Raw genomic sequence first — 21,026 nt, forward strand, 5'->3', positions numbered from 1 at the left:
GTTCCCAAAAACATTTAATTTTTCTTAGGCAGACGATTTTAATGCATAATCTTGCACAAAATACTCCTAAAAGTGTAGAAAAAAATTGACAGTCAAATCCGAGTAGAGGAAGACACCTATTACCACCAAAAACTCATCCAACCCAAAAATCCCAAAAAATAAAAAAGTTCCAAAAAAAATTTAATTTTTCTTAGGCACACGATTTTAATGCATATTCTTGCACAAAATACTCCTAAAAGTGTAGAAAAAAATTGACAGCCAAATACGAGTAGAGGAAGACACCTATTACCACCAAAAACTCATCCAACCCAAAAATCCAAAAAAATAAAAAAGTTCCAAAAAATATTTAATCTTTCTTAGGCAGACGATTTTAATGCATGTTCTTGCACAAAATACTCCTAAAAGTGTAGAAAAAAATTGACAGCCAAATACGAGTAGAGGAAGACACCTATTACCACCAAAAACTCATTCAACCCAAAAGTCCGAAAAAATAAAAAAGTTCCAAAAAAAATTTAATTTTTCTTAGGCACACGATTTAAATGCATATTCTTGCACAAAATACTCCTAAAAGTGTAGAAAAAAATTGACAGCCAAATACGAGTAGAGGAAGACACCTATTACCACCAAAAACTCATCCAACCCAAAAATCCCAAAAAATAAAAAAGTTCCCAAAAAAATTAAATTTTTCTTAGGCAGACGATTTTAATGCATATTCTTGCACAAAATACTCCTAAAAGTGTAGAAAAAAATTGACAGCCAAATACGAGTAGAGGAAGACACCTATTACCACCAAAAAATCATCCAACCCAAAAATCCAAAAAAATGAAAAAGTTCCCAAAAACATTTAATTTTTCTTAGGCAGACGATTTTAATGCATAATCTTGCACAAAATACTCCTAAAAGTGTAGAAAAAAATTGACAGCCAAATCCGAGTAGAGGAAGACACCTATTACCACCAAAAACTCATCCAACCCAAAAATCCCAAAAAATAAAAAAGTTCCCAAAAAAATTTAATTTTTCTTAGGCAGACGATTTTAATGCATAATTTTGCACAAAATACTCCTAAAAGTGTAGAAAAAAATTGACAGCCAAATACGAGTAGAGGAAGACACCTATTACCACCAAAAACTCATTCAACCCAAAAGTCCGAAAAAATAAAAAAGTTCCAAAAAAAATTTAATTTTTCTTAGGCACACGATTTTAATGCATATTCTTGCACAAAATACTCCTAAAAGTGTAGAAAAAAATTGACAGCCAAATACGAGTAGAGGAAGACACCTATTACCACCAAAAACTCATCCAACCCAAAAATCCAAAAAAATGAAAAAGTTCCCAAAAACATTTAATTTTTCTTAGGCAGACGATTTTAATGCATATTCTTGCACAAAATACTCCTAAAAGTGTAGAAAAAAATTGTCAGCGAAATACGAGTAGAGGAAGACACCTATTACCACCAAAAACTCATCCAACCCAAAAATCCAAAAAAATGAAAAAGTTCCCAAAAACATTTAATTTTTCTTAGGCAGACGATTTTAATGCATAATCTTGCACAAAATACTCCTAAAAGTGTAGAAAAAAATTGACAGTCAAATCCGAGTAGAGGAAGACACCTATTACCACCAAAAACTCATCCAACCCAAAAATCCCAAAAAATAAAAAAGTTCCAAAAAAAATTTAATTTTTCTTAGGCACACGATTTTAATGCATATTCTTGCACAAAATACTCCTAAAAGTGTAGAAGAAAATTGTCAGCGAAATACGAGTAGAGGAAGACACCTATTACCACCAAAAACTCATCCAACCCAAAAATCCAAAAAAATGAAAAAGTTCCCAAAAACATTTAATTTTTCTTAGGCAGACGATTTTAATGCATAATCTTGCACAAAATACTCCTAAAAGTGTAGAAAAAAATTGACAGTCAAATCCGAGTAGAGGAAGACACCTATTACCACCAAAAACTCATCCAACCCAAAAATCCCAAAAAATAAAAAAGTTCCAAAAAAAATTTAATTTTTCTTAGGCACACGATTTTAATGCATATTCTTGCACAAAATACTCCTAAAAGTGTAGAAAAAAATTGACAGCCAAATACGAGTAGAGGAAGACACCTATTACCACCAAAAACTCATCCAACCCAAAAATCCAAAAAAATAAAAAAGTTCCAAAAAATATTTAATCTTTCTTAGGCAGACGATTTTAATGCATGTTCTTGCACAAAATACTCCTAAAAGTGTAGAAAAAAATTGACAGCCAAATACGAGTAGAGGAAGACACCTATTACCACCAAAAACTCATTCAACCCAAAAGTCCGAAAAAATAAAAAAGTTCCAAAAAAAATTTAATTTTTCTTAGGCACACGATTTTAATGCATATTCTTGCACAAAATACTCCTAAAAGTGTAGAAAAAAATTGACAGCCAAATACGAGTAGAGGAAGACACCTATTACCACCAAAAACTCATTCAACCCAAAAGTCCGAAAAAATAAAAAAGTTCCAAAAAAAATTTAATTTTTCTTAGGCAGACGATTTTAATGCATAATCTTGCACAAAATACTCCCAAAAGTGTAGAAAAAAATTGACAGCCAAATACGAGTAGAGGAAGACACCTATTACCACCAAAAACTCATCCAACCCAAAAATCCAAAAAAATAAAAAAGTCCCCAAAAAAATTTAATTTTCATATTTTTTCTTTGACAAATTAGTTATAATAGAAGTAACGAGTGTTCGCTAATAAATTCCCGCCTCATCGGCATTATAAATATTTTCCAATCATAAATTTTCTGTTAATATTTTTTCCTGTAAATAATTTGCAAAATTGTTGACATTTTTCGAATCATTTATATTTAATAATTGTTCATCGTCTTTCATTTTGGATAATGGAATATTGTATCTTTTTTTAAATTTTGTTAACCAACCACTGCTTGCCTGTGGAAAATAGGGGGAAAAAAAAATTTTATTTTTTTAAGAGAAAAATTATTTAAATTGAAATTCAAATTAAAAATATTAATATTAATAATTTTATATTAATAATTTTATTATATTTATATCATTATTGTTATTTTTTTTATAAAATATATAATCTATTATTATTATCATCATCAATTTAATATTTATAATTAATTATGTAATGTTTTATTTATTTTTGTTATTATTATCATTAAATTATTATTAATTAATTATCTATGATATATACATATATATTTTTAGAAAAATTTAGCTAATTTTTTTTTGCACTTTTTTATGAGAAAAATTTGAATTGGGAAAAAAACAAAAAAAAAATTCGATTTATTTTTTTAAAATATATAGATTTAATATATTCATAGATTACTAATTAATTAATAATAATTTATTGAAAATAATGATAATAATAATAAATAATATAATAATTAATTAATAAATATTATATTCATGATAATAATAATAGATTATAAATATTTTATTTAAAAAATTATAACAATAATGATATAAATTTAATAAAATTATTATTATGTACTTAAGTATATTAAGGAAATTAGTATTTTTTTATTAGGAAGCAAAATAATTAACAAAAAAAATAAATTCAATAGTGAAAATATTTTTATATTACTTTATTAAAGTTTTCTTATTATTTAGCATTTTATATAAGCGCGCTTTTTTCGACCTATAAGATAGTTGTCGTAGCGCAAGCGCAATAGCGTTTAGGTAGGGTCACTGGCAACTCTGTTCAAAAAACGCGCGACTTTTTAAAAAACACAAATGAGGGTTTTTTTTCCACACTAAAATTTATTTTACAGAGACAAAAATACATCATCGAAAACGTGCAGATTTGTTTGGATACCCTTTTATCTTATGCAAAAATAATAATTGTTTTAAAACAATGTGTTTCATCAATTAATGTACATTCTAACGTCCCAAATGTTACGATATGCGGACATTTTGTTCCCAGTATCAAGGTTGGGAATTATTCAAAATCATTGCAGGGTTGGGATGTACATCTCGTTTTATAAAAAATGTGGACTCGCCCTAAGGTGTTAATTTTGAACATAACCAAATTTTCTGTTGGTGTTTACATAATTATTTATGGTTATGTTTTTAAATATTATGTAAAATTAAATATTAATATGTAAAAAAAAAGTATTTTTTATAAACAAATTTGCAGAATCTTAATGTAAAAAATGTTAAAATCGAAATGTTTGAATTTATCTAGTCGACTGTTTCTTTCACAAATTAGAACTAAAAGTGTATCAACGCAATTTATAGATAAAAAAAGATATTTTCTAGTCAGTATTAATAATTATTCTCTTGATAGTAATAATTTAAAAAATAATTCAAAGGCTGGAAATTTCATATTAGGGGGACCGATTTTGTTGACGGTTAGAAATAGAGCATCAAAATTCGGTGTTCGTTATTCATCATCATCGACTACTTATGCAGTTGACAATATTTCGCCAATTTTAAATTACCTTCCAACAGAATCGTTAAGAGAATTTGCATTATGGATTCATTCGACGGCATCTTTGCCTTGGTGGGCTTCTATAGTTTTATATACCCTAATTATACGAATTACCATACATTCTCCAATTTCGATTTATCAAGTAAGTTATACAGAATTTTTTCTACATTTTTATATCCTAATTTCATTTTATTAATATTTATTATATTATTTTTCATCATAAATTTAAAATACTGTTTTTTTTGTCATTTTAATAAAATTTTTTTTATAATTTATAACATAATGACCAATTACAGCAACATCTCTCATATCGGATTGCAAACGTATATACGGAATTGGAGGGACATACTTGGAGATTAAAGACAGAAATGAAGAAAAAGGCCCTACAAAACGGCTGGTCAAAACGAAAAGAATTCATCGAATTGTCAAAAAGCGCAAGTCACACATTTCTTTTTTTAAAATAATATTAAAATATAAATAAATTATTAAGAAAACTTTTTTTCACACCAAAAATTAAAATTAAATAATTATTATTATTATGAAATTAAAATGAATGATTTTCATTTCAGGTTAGTGAGATAAAACAAAAAATGTACCAACGTGATAATTGTCATCCAATGAAATTATGCATAACTACAACAATGATAATGTTAGTTTTTATGAGTCAAGCTTGGGCAATACGTGAGTTATGTATTTTGCCACCTATTCCTGGTGTGTGTAAGTATCGTTTTATGTATATTAATTTTTAATTATAGACCGAATCCATGTGAAATCATGCAGGCAGTCCGATGATATATTGCGAATTAATTTCAAAATGAAGTATGTTATTCCACTTGAAAAATAAAGAAATACGTGTTTTTTTAGGGGCGGTTCAAATACTACCAATTTAAATTCTACACCGTTAAAACCCTACACGTCAAACTCTACACAGTTAAATTGCACACCGTTAAACCTTATACAATTTATTTTTTAAATTCTACACACTTAATGTGTACAATGTTAAACTCTACACAAATTTATTTTGTAGTGAAAAATTAATTTCTTTAAATTCAACACGGTTAAATTCCACAACGTTAAACTCTACATATATTTGTTTTGTAATAAAAGATTAATTTTCTTAAATTTAACACAGTTAAATTCCACATCGTTAAATTCTGCACATATTTATTTTGTAATGAAAAATTAATTGCATAAAATTCTACACAGTTAAATTGTTCACCGTTAAACCCTCCACAAACTTATTTTATAATAGAAAATAAAATTTGTTGAACTCTACACAGTTAAATTGCATATTGTTAAAGTCTAGAAAAACTAATATTATAATATAAAATTAATTTTAATAAATTCTACACCTTTAAATTGCACACCGCTAAACTCTTCACAAATTGATTTTATAATAGAAAATAAAAATGATTAAATTCTATACAGTAAAATTGCTCACTGTTAAATACTAAACAATTTATTTTTTAAATTCTGCACAATTAAATTCCACATCGTTAAATTCTACACAGATTTATTTTGAAATAAAAAATTAATTTCATAAAATTCTAAACAGTTAAATTGTTCACCTTTATACTCTCCATAAAAATCAATTTGTGAAGAGTTTGGCGGTGTGCAATTTAAAGGTGTAGAATTTATTAAAATTAATTTTATGTTATAATATTAGTTTTTCTAGACTTTAACAATATGCAATTTAACTGTGTAGAATTCAACAAATTTTATTTTATAATACAAAATAAATTTATGGAGAGTTTAACGGTGAACAATTTAACTGTGTAGAGTTTGACGTGTAGGGTTTTAACGGTGTAGAATTTAAATTGGCAGTATTTGAACCGCCCCGTTTTTTTATATTTTGATTCGATTTTGTGTGTATAATTTTTACGACTTTTTAAAGATTTTTTCAAGAAAATTAATTTTTTTGCATTTTTAAAAAAAGCATAACTTTCGTAATTTTTAACCTTTCTTGTTGCTCCTGGGCTTATTTTTTTCATTTTTTTTTACTCTTTTAAAAAAAGTTGCTCCGAATGAAAAATATTAAAAAAAACAAGAATAAAAATGGAATTTTTCGAAAAAACAAAAAAAAATTTTTTCTCAAAAATGCCAACTTTTTTTTTGCCCCAAATTTTCAGGATTTATTGGTACACATATGTACTACATACCATAAAAATTTCACTTGGTATTTTTTTGTTTCTTAGGAGAAAAAAAATATTTTCATTTTTTTGATTAAAAACTCTAAAAATCATCAAATTTAAAAGGTTTCTAACTGCTCCTTGATTCATTTTTTTACTTTTCAACATTATTTCCAAAAAATTGCGCAAAAAATAAAGAATGTTAATAATTTGCAAGAAAAATAACTTTATTTTAGAAAAAAAACGAAAAAAAAGATTTCAAAAATTTTTTTTTTTTTCAAAATTGCTTTTTAGATTTTTTATGTATTGATCAATTCTAAAAGCAATATTTAGAAAAAAAAACAATTTCAACAATCAAATCAATCGATCGGAATTATTTTCGAAAATTGCGTAAAAAACAAAAGAATGTTAATAACACTGTCCGACAAAAATGATTTTTTTTTCTGCCCCTCGGATAATTCCGGTCACTTTCGATAGATTTTTACACGCTGATTACGAATCTGCAAATAAAAATGCTCTAGCACGTCCAGTTTCTGAGAAAATTAGTGTTAAAAAGTCGAAAATGCGTGTTTTTGGCCATATTTGAATTTGAATAAAATAAAAACAAGAGGTGCTAGAATCTTGTTCTTGGGTTCAAATGAAAGCTTGAAACTTAAACAACAATTCCATGAAGGGAAAAATTAAAGGCATAATGATAAGGCTGTTAAAACTTATTTTTTCATTTGCGATTAATTTTGTCATTTTTCATATTCAACGAACACTGTATATAAACCTAACATTTTGAAACAAGTGACAAGCAAGTGAATGAAACATCATTCGAATTTGAAAATTTTTCAGTTGACTTTCAGGTTACTTATTATCTAATTAATTTTCTATTAACTATTTTCGTCAATCGTGACGAGTATAAACACACAAACTTTAATAAATAATAAATAATTATCACAAATAACAAAATTTCACAATACACCTAAAAAAGTTTATATAATTAACATCTTATTAGTTTCATTTAACATAAAATACACAAATACAATATTTAAAATTCTATGCGATAGATAAAAAATTTCAAAATATATCTTAAAAAATTTTCAAAAGATGTCTTTGAATTTTTAATATTCATATTTTTAAAATTCACACTTTAAAGATATTATTATTTAAAATCAGTTTAATTTTGTTAATTTTGCCTTCCTCTTTAATTTTTTTTTTATTTAAATATTAATTTAACCTATATGTAATAATTGAAAGTTAATTATTTATTACTGTATTTTGTTAATAAAAACAATTCGGCCCAGCGTTCTGCAGAAGTCTTCAAAAAACTGTATAGTGAACATTATCTTATTTAAATATGGTTTAAAGAAGGTAAGTTTAAAAATTAATAGATAATAAGTAACCTGAAAGTCAGGTGAAAAATTTTCAAATTCGAATGATGTTTCATTCACTTGTTTGTCACTTGTTTTAAACTATTAAGGTTATACACGGTGTTCGTTGATTATGAAAAATGACAAAATTAATCGCAAATGAAAAAATAAGTTTTAACAGCCTTATCATTATGCCTTTAATTTTTCCCTTCATGGAATTGTTGTTTAAGTTTCAAGCTTTCATTTGAACCCAAGAACAAGATTCTAGCACCTCTTGTTTTTATTTTATTCAAATTCAAATATGGCCAAAAACACGCATTTTCGACTTTTTAACACTAATTTTCTCAGAAACTGGACGTGCTAGAGCATTTTTATTTGCAGATTCGTAATCAGCGTGTAAAAATCTATCGAAAGTGACCGGAATTATCCGAGGGGCAAAATCATTGTCGGACAGTGTAATTTTTAAAAATATCTAATTTTTTTATAGAAAAAAAAAAAACGAAACAAATAGGTTTCAAAAATATTTTTTTTATACGTACATTTTTGTTTGTCAAATCGTTTTAAAAGGAAATATAAAAAGTAGTTTAATAGAACCCGAAAAAATAACAAACAAAAAATGTACGTATAAAAAAAATATTTTTGAAACCTATTTGTTTCGTTTTTTTTTTTCTCTAAAAAAATTAGATATTTTTAAAAATTATTAACATTCTTTTATTTTTTGCGCAATTTTCGAAAATAATTCGATCGATTGATTGGATTGTTGAAATTGTTTTTTTTTTTCTAAATACTGCTTTTAGAATTGATCAATTTTTTGCGCAATTTTCGAAAATAATGTTGAAAAGTAAAAAAATGAATCAAGGAGCAGTTAGAAACCTTTTAAATTTGATGATTTTTAGAGTTTTTAATAAAAAAAAATGAAAATATTTTTTTTCTCCTAAGAAACAAAAAAATACCAAGTGAAATTTTTATGGTATGTAGTACATATGTGTACCAATAAATCCTGAAAATTTGGGGCAAAAAAAAGGTGGCATTTTTGAGAAAAAATTTTTTTTGTTTTTTCGAAAAATTCCATTTTTATCCTTGTTTTTTAATATTTTTCATTCGAAGCAACTTTTTTTAAAAGAGTAAAAAAATTTTTTAAAAAAAGCCCAGGAGCAACAAAAAAGGTTAAAAATTACGAAAGTTATGCTTTTTTTTAAGCGAAAAATGCAAAAAAATTAATTTTCTTGAAAAAGTCGTAAAAACTACACACAAAATCGAATCAAAATATAAAAAAACACGTATTTCTTTATTTTTCAAGTAGAATAACATACTTCATTCTGAAATTAATTCGCAATATATCATCGGACTGCCTGCATGATTTGACATGGATTCGGTCTATATACAATAAAATACACTTTTAGTTATTGTTATTTTAAATTCAAATTATTTTCTATTTCATCTAAATTTATCAATTAATTGTTTAATATTCCATTTTTTGACTCGATTTATTTTTTAGGGTAAGTGGGGCATTAAACTTGGATGCTACTTACTTACAGAAACCTCCCCCACCCTTACTTTATATAATTATAAATTATATTATTATTATTATATATTATATTGATATATTATTTTATTAGCTGAAGTTACAAGTTTGGAATTAGCAGTAGGTGGCATTGGATGGTTTAAAAATCTTATGGAAAACGACAAATATTTTATCCTTCCAGTTATTACTGCCTTTTTAACATACAGTAACATTAAGGTAAACGTGACATTTTTATAAATGTAAATAAATAAAAAAAAAAAAAAAATTTAATTTAACATAAACTTTATATTTATACAATTTTTTTAAATTAAAAACAATATTGTTTTCCAAATTCAAAAAATTCTTTAAATATTTTAAAAATTGATTCACCACTATTAATTCATTAAACATTTCAAATTTACTCTAAAAAATTGTGTTTTTTAAAATTTTAGTATTTTTCTATTATTTTAAAGTAAATTCTAGAAAAATTTAAAAGATTTTATAGTAAGTTTGGAATTAAAAATAAAAAATTAGTTTGTAATTAATAAAAAGTTGGAAAAATTGTAAGATGTTTTTTTTTCACTTTTCACAGGTACAATATATGCTTTATCCAAATTTAACACAGTCAAAATTGTGGAAAATAATTAGAAAATCAATGATTATTTTCTTCCCACCATTTACTCTATTGGTTACATCGCAATTGCCAACCGTAACTACTTTTTGAATTTTCACTTTTTTCATATATTTTTTTAAAATACGAAGAGAAAAACGACTGAATTTTTTTTTGTCATTTCAGGCCGTAATTGTGTCTTGGATAACGAACAATCTTTTTACAGTCACTCAAACAATATTATTTGCACAACCAAAATTTCGCCGTTTAATTAGACTCCCGAAAGTTGAGAATGAAATCGATCAACCATTAACGTTATTGGCCAATGGTTTAAAGCAAAAATTGAGACTTGTACCAAAGACAAAATCATCGTAATTTCTCTGGTAAAAAACTATATAAAGAAAAAAGAAAAAAAAATCAAGTGAGTAAAATTTTTCTTTCTATTTCACATATTATTTGTTATTATATTAAGTCTTTTTCTTTATTTTTTCAACAAAAATTATTGTGATGCTTTCGTCAATGGATTTGTAATTCTTGGATTTTTGTCCATATTATTGAAAAAATTTAGCATTTCTGATGGCGAAATCATACCAGATGTTCGATTCGATGTTTGTAATCCCGATGGACAGGCTTTTGAATTGTGCTTCGAATTTGTGGCTAAATCTGCAATTGATTTTTTTTTCTATCAAGAAATTAGTGTAAATAAAATTTTCTAAAATTATTTATTAATTAATCTTTTTTATAACTTTGCGTGTTTTTTATCAAAATTAGGAAAAAGTGAAATATTTTTTTTTTAAAAAAATCATAAAGAGAGAAAAATAATAGAAAATAAATAAAATTTGGAGAAAATTGAAATGTATAAGATAATTTTAAATTTACTGTGAGTATTGTGATCCACGTTGTTACAAAATTTTGGAAAAATTGATCTTGCTTTTGTCGTAGGTGACGATGAACATTCGTTTATCGATGAATCCGGGTACATTAATTTTTGTCGTGAATTTTTCCCTTTTAATTCGGACATTTGCTTCATTCTATAGTCCTCGAGGTACGAAAGGAATTCCCGGTACGTTACATAATTCTAATGTTCCCGAAAAAGATTTCAGAAATTTTTAATGAAAATTTTGTTGATTTAAAAAAAAGTATCCGTTTCTTTAAATTCGAAATTCTTTTTTGAGAATAGAAATTTGATTTTTTTTCAAATTGGAATTTGTAAAAATAAAAAAACGAACCTTGTCTTCGCCCGCCCAGTTTCGATTGGTCGGTTCCGTTAGTCCCAGCAAATCAATCCAGTGATAATAATCTTCCGTTTGATTTCCATACCAGTATTTAATAATGACGAATCTGAAAAATTAAATTGAAATAAAAAAAAGAAATTTGATTCTTTTAAAAGTTTTTAAATTTCGAATGTTATAAAAAAAAAACATTAGAAATTATGAAAATATTATAAAGAACATAAAATAGAAAATAGAAAATTTAAAATATATTGTTAAAATTTCAATAAACAAAAAATTAATATAAAAAAAGATTTTTTTTTAGAATTTGCATTACGCGAGGCCATCGTCCACCATTTTCTGCACTTCCGGACATGACATGAGTTCCATAAATTCAGGATTCTCTGGATTTCTTTTCACGTCAACCAACTGCCATGGAGCAATCAAACCAAAACGAACGCATTTCAATACATCGAGCATATTTTTCTTTCTATTCTCCCAATCGTGCATCAACCATCGAACGGCTGACATTAAAACTTCCATTTCACTGAAAAAAAAAGCATTTTTCTTTTATTTTCTTCTCATTTCATTCTGTGTATGCTACATTTTTCTTGACTGTTTTTTTTTATCTTTCTGAAGAAAGTTTGAAAAAAATATTATTTTTTACCTATTAACACAAATATAATTCGATTTTAAAAGTAGACAAAGTTCTTCTACAGCAAGTTCCAAAAAGTCTTTTGTGCTCACGAGCATTAGGAAAAATTTCATTATCCTCGGTACCATTAATTCCATAACTGCTGTATTACTAATTTTTCGTGCTTCCAAATATAAGAGGAACGCCGTGTCCTCGGAGAATAATTCATTGTTATCGATAAATGCCCAACACTGCTCTTCTAATTCTATATATATATTTTTTATTTTATTGTTTTCTGGTCTTTGTTTTTGCAAAAAAATTCTTCATATGCATTTAAATATACAACAAACCTTTGATTCCTAAATATTGAGCAGCAACGAAAATTTCTAAAATATTGTCCCGCCTCAAAAGTTGGCAACTTTCGTTATTTGAGGTGATCATCCAATCGTAAATTAACGAAAAGGCTTTTGATGTAACGCTGCTCTATTGTATATATATATATATAATAATTTTTTAGTATTATAATATACCTAACGTTACATTAAATATAAATATTTAATTTATTTATTTATATATTATTATATTAAATATTTTATAAATTTAGAATGTCAAGAGTTTGAATTTCGCGCCACAATCATTTGAAAGTACGGCGCGAAATTAATAAAAATAAAACTTACGCCCGATAAATCAATTTCTTTGCAATTTTTTGCATCAAAAAAGCAACTATAACTTTGAAGGACCAATAAGTGACAGTGAAATTCGTCTTCTTCGATTTTCACTATACAGTCGGCATTCCTGTCGTAAAAAAAAAAAATTTGTGTGCTTCTTTTTTTTATAAACTACTGTTTCTATTGTATATTTGAAAAGAAATTAGTAAATAAGTTTGATTACAAAAGATAATCTATAAAAATGCGAGTTCATTTGTAGGATTCAATTAATTCAGATTAAATATAATTTCTCACTGAATTAAATTACCTACATAGTACTCTGTCGGTACAATCAAAATTTGACTAATTGAAATTAAAAAATATATTTCTATCATATAAATAACTTTTTATTAGTTTCAAATAAAAATGTTGATTAACAAAAATAAAAAAAAATTTATTTGAATGGAATAAAATTTGTTTTAAAAAATATATTTCTATCATTTAAATAACTTTTTATTAGTTTCAAATAAAAATTTTGATTAACAAAAATAAAAAAAAATTTTTTTTGAATGGAATAAAATTTGTTTTACATGGCAATCTTATCTTTTTTGGGAGAAAAATGGTTTGATTATTGTATACATGATTAAAATGCGACTCACTTGTAATTAGTGATTCGATTGGCGAGTTCATGATACAAATCTGTTTTTTCAGGAAGATTTATTACTTCCCATTCAATTGGCTGATCAATTGTGAAACCGAGTCTAAAATGTTGAAAAAACTGTTTAATTTCTTTTTTTTTTGCATTTTCTGGTAAATTATTTTCTAGTGTAAAAAAAGAATAGGCTTTCCTTCTTCTTTTTTTTTTTTTCTTGTTTTCATAATATTAATCATGTCAAAATTTTTTAGTTCTTACGAGGATAGAGGGATTTCCTGAGGCGATGGTAGTTGGGGAGTGGACCCTTTTTGCTCAGTCAGATTCTGTTCCATCTCTCCCGGATGAGCCGTTGCTTTCGATCGATACGGTTGCGTCCTTGGCCTATATATTGGCGTAATACGAGGGAGTCTCTCCTGGACCTAAAAACCCAGCCCCAGATTCAAATTAAATTCCACAACAAGGGTCAAATTTTTGCTCCCATTTATATATATATATATATATAATTAATTGCTCTTAATATATATTTCCCTCATTCACAAAATTTTCTTTTCTGTGTTTTTTTATTGAATTGTTTTTTTTTTTGTTTCTAATTTAAAAAAAAAAAAATTATATTATTTCTTTCTTTTTTCGAAGGAATACCGGATATTTATAATTTTGTGAAAAAAATACTTGTAGTTGATTAACAGTCGAGTATGTGATTCCAGGCGGAAATTGTATTGAATCCTGAGCAATGATTTCAAGATCGGATTTTTCTAATTCGTCATTTACATTGACTTGTGTCTTCTCAGGATCAGCGACCAAAACACTCACTTTTTTTGACTCATAAACTACCTATAGATAAAAGAAAATTTCAATTTGTATTATTCGGATAAAAAAAATAAGTTACGTTTTTTTTCAAAAATTTTAGAAAAATAATATATTTAATCTAAATATTTTTGAATGCACTTTCTTTTTAATTATAAACTGACCGAATCCATGTGAAATCATGCAGGCAGTCCGATGATATATTGCGAATTAATTTCAGAATGAAGTATGTTATTCTACATGAAAAATAAAGAAATACGTGTTTTTTTATATTTTCATTCGATTTTGTGTGTAGTTTTTACGACTTTTTCAAGAAAATTAATTTTTTTGCATTTTTCGCTTTAAAAAACATAACTTTCGTAATTTTTAACCTTTTTTGTTGCTCCTGGGCTTATTTTTTTCATTTTTTTTTACTCTTTTAAAAAAAGTTGCTCCGAATGAAAAATATTAAAAAACAAGGATAAAAATGGAATTTTTCGAAAAAACAAAAAAAAATTTTTTCTCAAAAATGCCACCTTTTTTTTGTCCCAAATTTTCAGGATTTATTGGTACACATATGTACTACATACCATAAAAATTTCACTTGGTATTTTTTTGTTTCTTAGGAGAAAAAAAATATTTTCAATTTTTTTGATTAAAAACTCTAAAAATCATCAAATTTTAAAGGTTTCTAACTGCTCCTTGATTCATTTTTTTACTTTTCAACATTATTTCCAAAAAAATTGCGCAAAAAATAAAGAATGTTAATAATTTGCAAGAAAAATAACTTTGTTTTAGAAAAAAACGAAAAAAAAGATTTCAAAAATTTTTTTTTTTTCAAAATTGCTTTTTAGATTTTTTATGTATTGATCAATTCTAAAAGCAATATTTAGAAGAAAAAAAAACAATTTCAACAATCCAATCAATCGATCGGAATTATTTTCGAAAATTGCGTAAAAAACAAAAGAATGTTAATAATTTTTAAAAATATCTAATTTTTTTATAGAAAAAAAAAAAACGAAACAAATAGGTTTCAAAAATATTTTTTTTATACTTACATTTTTTGTTTATTATTTTTTCGGGTTCTATAAAACTACTTTTTATATTTCCTTTTAAAACGATTTGACAAACAAAAAATGTACGTATAAAAAAAATATTTTTGAAACCTATTTGTTTCGTTTTTTTTTCTCCAAAAAAAAATTAGATATTTTTAAAAATTATTAACATTCTTTATTTTTTACGCAATTATATAATAATAAAATGCTTGGTCTGTCCTTCTGTCCTAACTTGAAGTTGGCCTTTTCTAATTGCACGTGTTTTTTTGAATAGTTAAAAATAATTGAATTTCCTTAGAGTTATAATTGAAATTATTAAAATTCAAAAAAAAAAAAATTTTCGAGGGAAAATTTTAGAAATAATTAAATTTTAGATGCTTTTAAATTCAAATTATTGAAAATTCAATTAATTTTGAATTCAAATTTTTGAGAATAATGAAATTTTATTTGATTTTAAATTTGGAAAATAATTGAATTTCAGTTCATTTTGAATTGAAAATTTAGGGAAATAATTGAATTTTAATTGAAATTTTGGATAATAATTTAATTTAAGTTCATTTTTGATTGAAAATTTGGATAATTAATTTTGAATAGAAATTTTTGGAAAATAATTGAATTTTATTTGATTTTAAATTGAAAACTTGGTAAATAATTAAATTTTAAATTGAAAATTTTGGATAATTATTGAATTTTAATTGATTTTGAATTAAAATTTCGGGTAATAATTGAATTTTAGTTTATTTTGAATTGAAATTTTTCAAAAAATAATTCAATTTTATTGTGATATTTTTTTTTTTTTAAATTATAAACAATTGCTAAATTTCATAAAAATTTTAATTGAAAAATAATTTTGATATAATTGAATTTGTGATGTATTTCATTAAAATTATTAAAAATAATTAATTTAGTGAAGAATCATTTTAGTTCAAAAATTTGTTAAATAATTGAATTGAAGAAGATCTGAAGAAGATCTACATTTTATACTAAAAAAAATGTATTTTATTTACATTTTTTATTTTCAAATGTAAAAAAAAATGTCGCATTTTATTAAAATAAGTCGATAAAAGTCGTATTTTTGAAAAAAGTCAGGAAAAAGTACGAAAGCTGAAGTACGCAACGTTTATGATAAACGATTTTTAAAGAAATAGTTTTTTAAAATGAAAAATTTTATAATTTTTTGCTTAAAAAATATTTTTTTTTATAATTTGTTGATTAGTGAAAACTACAAGAAATATTTTTTTATGCAAAAAATTATAGAATTTTTCATTTTAAAAAATTATTTCTTTAAAAATCGTTTATCATAAACGTTGCGTACTTCAGCTTCGTGAAAAAGTCGTATATAATCCGAGGCCTGTAAACATATAATTTTCAATTATTATCATTTAATATGTAATAATATTCTAATAAATTAAATTATTATTGATAATATTAATCTTTAATTTCTTTATAACAAATAATTAAATACTCAATTTGGCGCGTGTTTAATTTTGCTATAGTTTTCGAAAATAATTCGATCGATTGATTGGATTGTTGAAATTGTTTTTTTTTTTCTAAATACTGCTTTTAGAATTGATCAATTTTTTGCGCAATTTTCGAAAAAAAATTGTTGAAAAGTAAAAAAATGAATCAAAGGAGCAGTTAGAAACCTTTTAAATTTGATGATTTTTAGAGTTTTTAATAAAAAAAAATGAAAATATTTTTTTTCTCCTAACAAAAAAATACCAAGTGAAATTTTTATGGTATTTAGTACATATGTGTACCAATAAATCCTGAAAATTTGGGGCAAAAAAAAAGGTGGCATTTTTGAGAAAAAATTTTTTTTTGTTTTTTCGAAAAATTCCATTTTTATCCTTGTTTTTTTTAATATTTTTCATTCGGAGCAACTTTTTTTAAAAGAGTTAAAAAAAAATGAAAAAAATAAGCCCAGGAGCAACAAAAAAGGTTAAAAATTACGAAAGTTATGCCTTTTTTGAAGCGAAAAATGCAAAAAAAATTAATTTTCTTGAAAAAGTCGTAAAAACTACACACAAAATCGAATCAAAATATAAAAAAACACGTATTTCTTTATTTTTTAATAACATACTTCATTCTGAAATTAATTCGCAATATATCATCGGACTGCCTGCATGATTTCACATGGATTCGGTCAATTACAATAATAGAAGGTAATATTTTAATTTTCTATTATCTAATTAATTAATTTTTTTTTTTTTTTTATTAAAACTAAAGTTATTTTTAATTTTTCATCGAAAAAAATAAGTTGTTAGCTATAGCAAAATAAAGATGAAAAAATTAGGACAAACCTGATCGGGAATAATTTTCAGGTTGCCACTGGGCGTTGTCTGAAAGGGAAATCCTTTTTTGCTCTCGTCAGTATCTGCCGATTCTCGGAAATTGCTTTTGTGCATGTGCTGCATTAAAAATTCAAGTCCCAATTCACCTTGGTATTTTTTGTGTGTTACAGTTTCTTCAGATGAAAGACTGAAAATTTCATTTTTCTTTCAATTATAATTTAATTAATACATAGGCATAACACAGAAAATTAAAAGGTATTAAAATAAGCTGCAACGCTTATTATTTTAATCCAATTTTGCTTATTTTAATCCATTTTGGTATTAAAATAAGCAACATTGGATTAAAATAATAAACGTTGCAGCTTATTTTAATGCCTTTTAATTTTCTCCGAATATTTCGATAATGATTTTACATATTTGATAATGAAAAATGTTTAAAAAAAAAAAATGAAATTACACACTTGGGATATTGGGCCATTAGTTTTTCCGGGGACGACTGTGATTTTTCAGAAACGAAGCATTTTTGCCTCAGCTTCCTCGATTGATTAAATTCACTTCCCCTCTTGCCACCGTCGCTTATTCTTTTTCTCGTGTGTTTCCGCTCCGAGGAATTGACGGAATCTTTCACGGCTCGACGTAATGTCCTTGAGTAAGAAGTAGCTTTTGACTTTGATATTCTTCTGCAAGTGCTTTCAATTTCCCGACAATTAAATGCACTTGGCTCAACAATTTTCCCTTCGCCAATTGTCAATCTCTCGATCCGCGGTGTACAACTGGACTTTTGCCTTGTACTCGAAGTCAAACTCTCAAAAAGCTTAGCTGTCTCTGATGCGGTTAATCTTCAATTGATTTTTGTTTTTTTAAATTCAATTTCATGAATAATTTAAATAAATAAATTTTGTTAGAATTTTTGTGCAAATTTTTTTTTGCTTTCTTTGAAGATGGAGAAAATGAATGAAAATTGAACCTTTGCTTTTGAAAAACTTTCGATGATGGACTTGTGTCGATTTGCGTTTGATGATCTTTTGATTTAAGTAACGATCTTTCTGATTGTGATAATCGAACTGAAGATTTCGAGGATCCTGTCGATGTTGAGACGGTTTTTTCAATTGCTTTATTGAAATAAATGACCGATGTGGCTTTTCCCAAACAAACGTTCGATGCTGACAATGTTGAATTCCTATTTAGGTCAACTAAACAGAAATTCAAGTCGAAAAACCAAAATTATTAGTTTAGAAGAAATTATTATTTTCTATAGCAATTGAATTTTTTTTCTCATAATTAAACCAACTTTTCAATTTGTTTTCTGTAAATTTAATTTAATTTAATTTCTAAATTTATATTTATTTTCCTTACATTTTACAATTTGCTGACGAATCGCCTTTATTGTACGCGGTGTTCCTTTTCTCTTGATCTCTGGAAAATTTTGTTTCTTTGTATTTTATTACGAAAAATTTTAATATTGTTTGTTTATTATTTTTCTTTTCAATTTCTTTTCAAGCAAAAATCAACTTACATTACTTACGTAAATTTACCTGAATGGAATTTTCAAATTCTTGATGGTATTTTAATCTTGCAACTTGACAGGATTTACAAGTTCTGCTGTCAAACAGTCTTCATAATAATATTGATAATTTCTTTAATACTTTTTTAATTATTATTTCTTTTTGTGAATTTTTAATATTTCATTTATTTTCATAGTTTTGTTGATTATCGAAAAAAAATTGTATAAAATCAAAAAAAAATTACAATATTCATTCTAAGAAATTATTATTATTATTATGTTTTTTTTTGAAAAGTATTTTACTTCTTTTTACTTGAAAAAGATATGATATAAATTTTTATATGGTTATTTAATAAAAAAAAAAAAAATAGCACTATTTCTCACCTTGTCATAGCCTATATATACAAAATACTCAATTGGTATTCGTACAGAAAAATTTGCAAATAGAAATCATGAATTCGAATTATTATTCAAAATATTCCTTTCCTTATTTAAATTCAACGTTTGTTGGGGGAAAAAAAAACTATAATTAAAAAAAAAAAATCGACGTCTGATTTGACAGGAATTGTGAAATATTAAAATACACATGAAAATGCAGAGGAAGTCATGAAAACAAGAACAATTGAAAATCTCGATTTTTTCAAAACACGGAAATATTAAAATTATACCTAAATAATTTAATTAACGATTTTGTTTTATAAATGATTAATTTTCAATTATTTTAGCTAATAATTAAATATAATTCTAAAAAATAATTATTAGTTGCATCAACTAACAATAATTGCTATATCCAATAATAAGAATATAAGGTAGCCAACTTTTTTTTGCTCCGAAAACATCGTTTTCAAGTTTTTTTTTTTTTTCAATTCATGAATATTAATTTCAAGGGATTACCGCGGGGTAAATAAAGTGAAAAAAAAAAAAAAAATGAAAAAAGAGAGAGAAAACAAGATACAAGAAGGGGAGAAACAGCTTGACATTAAGAATATTTTGCTAGGGGTAGTTGCTGTGCTCATCAACTGTGTGGAAGGTTTGGTTGTGCTTTGCTGGCAGGCTGCATCGATCGCATCAACGTTCTGGTGACCTCGACCCAATGCCACCGTCTTCCACTCTCGTATAGGAGACCAACTCTACGTTGTTTTTCGGATCTGGACCGAAATGAGCTTTTTAATACAAAAAAAAAAAGAGAGAGAGAGAGGGAGGGAAAAAAATATTTTTCTTTATAATCATTCAAAAATTTTACAATTATAATTTGTAAACTAATTTTTTTTTCTTACATTACTTTCATTTTTATTTTCAAATATATTTACAGCAGGATCCATATGAACATTGTACCCTATAATATACAATATTCAAAAATTTTATTGACATACTACTTTAAAATCTACATATTTATAATTTTTACCCTTTTCAAGAAATTATATTTGTCGTATGTACATACACTGCAAAAATAAGTGACTTACTTGGTATCTTACAATAAGATGTAATATATGAAAAAATGGTATATCTTCACGGAGAAAAAAGATTTCTTTTATAAAGTAACTTTTACTACTTTCAGAGTAAAACTGGACCAACTCGAAGTTTCTGCGCATCTCTGGCAATTTTTACTCCAAAAATAGTAAAATTTACTCTAGAAATAGTAAAACTTACTACGGAAACAGTAAAATTTACTACAGAAATAATAAATTTTACTATTTTTGGAGTAAAAATTGCCAGAGATGCGCAGAAACTTCGAGTTGGTCCAGTTTTACTCTGAAAGTAGTAAAAATTACTTTTTCTTTTTCTCCGTGTTCTATCTTAAAAAAAGATATTTTGTAAAGTATCTTATATTAATATTTAAGATGCTTTTTGCGTTTTAACAAAAATGAAAATATTTCTTCCATATCTTAAAATGTAAATTACTTTGGTAAGTTTCTATAAGTAACTTGAATTAAGATATTTGTGGAGTCATAAGATGTTTGGAAAAAAGATGCTTGTATACACTCTAAATCTGAATTAGTAAAAATATTTACTAATTTAAATTAGTGACTCACTTTTTGCTTTAGAATTAGTTAAATTTTACTAATTGTTTGTAAAAGTTACTAATAATTAGTAAAATTTCACTAATTTAGAAGCAAAAAGTGAGTCACTAATTCAAATTAGTAAACATTTTTACTAATTCACATTTAGAGAGTAAATTCTAAGATATACGTCAGAATTTGAAGTTATACTAA

General features: G+C 25.3%; 3 protein-coding genes and 1 long non-coding RNA gene across 9 annotated transcripts in view; 2 read left to right on the forward strand and 2 right to left on the reverse strand.

The window, feature by feature from the left end:
• Positions 1-21,026, forward strand: part of LOC127289701 (piwi-like protein Siwi) — a 138,792-nt gene that overhangs the window by 68,920 nt on the left and 48,846 nt on the right. The gene's annotated exons all lie outside the window — the stretch shown is intronic.
• Positions 4,022-19,959, forward strand: LOC127289705 (cytochrome c oxidase assembly protein COX18, mitochondrial-like). 4 transcript variants are annotated; one of them, XM_051317813.1, is made up of 8 exons: positions 4,022-4,259; positions 4,314-4,574; positions 4,729-4,866; positions 5,002-5,149; positions 9,536-9,657; positions 10,013-10,129; positions 10,217-10,451; positions 10,599-10,751. In XM_051317813.1, exons 1-7 carry the CDS (start codon positions 4,155-4,157, stop codon positions 10,403-10,405), a joined length of 1,080 nt encoding a protein of 359 aa, XP_051173770.1. In that variant the 5' UTR covers positions 4,022-4,154; the 3' UTR covers positions 10,406-10,451; positions 10,599-10,751. The 4 variants fall into 4 exon arrangements, with proteins under 4 accessions (XP_051173770.1, XP_051173768.1, XP_051173769.1 ...); XM_051317811.1 differs by lacking the exon at positions 10,599-10,751 and adding an exon at positions 19,811-19,959 and having other exon boundaries at positions 4,022-4,574; XM_051317812.1 differs by lacking the exon at positions 10,599-10,751 and adding an exon at positions 11,567-11,711 and having other exon boundaries at positions 4,022-4,574.
• On the reverse strand, positions 10,453-19,473 carry LOC127289702 (uncharacterized). 3 transcript variants are annotated; one of them, XM_051317802.1, is made up of 16 exons: positions 19,198-19,473; positions 18,835-18,908; positions 18,666-18,725; positions 18,277-18,502; positions 17,771-18,148; positions 17,319-17,496; positions 13,847-14,008; positions 13,436-13,596; positions 13,182-13,283; positions 12,553-12,670; positions 12,226-12,358; positions 11,909-12,140; positions 11,579-11,788; positions 11,260-11,371; positions 10,910-11,108; positions 10,453-10,693 (listed from the first exon to the last, which is right to left on the reverse strand). In XM_051317802.1, the coding sequence occupies exons 1-16, from the start codon at positions 19,203-19,205 to the stop codon at positions 10,530-10,532; spliced, it is 2,517 nt and encodes an 838-aa protein (XP_051173759.1). In that variant the 5' UTR covers positions 19,206-19,473; the 3' UTR covers positions 10,453-10,529. The 3 variants fall into 3 exon arrangements, with proteins under 3 accessions (XP_051173759.1, XP_051173758.1, XP_051173757.1); XM_051317801.1 differs by having other exon boundaries at positions 18,835-18,911; XM_051317800.1 differs by having other exon boundaries at positions 18,835-18,923.
• The window catches only part of LOC127289716 (uncharacterized), a 41,178-nt gene continuing 39,995 nt past the window's right edge, over positions 19,844-21,026 (reverse strand). The window contains exon 3 of the long non-coding RNA XR_007844209.1: positions 19,844-19,961. This is a non-coding gene — a long non-coding RNA (uncharacterized LOC127289716). The remainder of the gene's footprint in view (positions 19,962-21,026) is intronic.

This window comes from Leptopilina boulardi, unplaced genomic scaffold, assembly GCF_019393585.1.
Source record: "Leptopilina boulardi isolate dan_hultmark-lab unplaced genomic scaffold, ZJU_Lbou_2.1 LbouV2_5, whole genome shotgun sequence".
Taxonomy (NCBI): Eukaryota; Metazoa; Arthropoda; class Insecta; order Hymenoptera; family Figitidae; genus Leptopilina; species Leptopilina boulardi.

What these genes read in the sequence shown, in the direction of transcription:
- LOC127289705 (XM_051317811.1), top strand. Translation starts at nt 4,155, where the DNA reads ATGTTAAAATCGAAATGTTTGAATTTATCTAGTCGACTGTTTCTTTCA. An exon ending in GCCACCTATTCCTGGTGTGT is followed by an intron (nt 5,150 to 9,535) that starts GTAAGTATCGTT and finishes TTATTTTATTAG; the next exon opens with CTGAAGTTACAAGTTTGGAA. An exon ending in TTACATCGCAATTGCCAACC is followed by an intron (nt 10,130 to 10,216) that starts GTAACTACTTTT and finishes TTGTCATTTCAG; the next exon opens with GCCGTAATTGTGTCTTGGAT.
- LOC127289702 (XM_051317800.1), bottom strand. An exon ending in TCGTCAGCAAATTGTAAAAT is followed by an intron (nt 18,503 to 18,665) that starts GTAAGGAAAATA and finishes ATTTCTGTTTAG; the next exon opens with TTGACCTAAATAGGAATTCA. An exon ending in TGAAAATTATTCCCGATCAG is followed by an intron (nt 14,009 to 17,318) that starts GTTTGTCCTAAT and finishes TTTTATCTATAG; the next exon opens with GTAGTTTATGAGTCAAAAAA.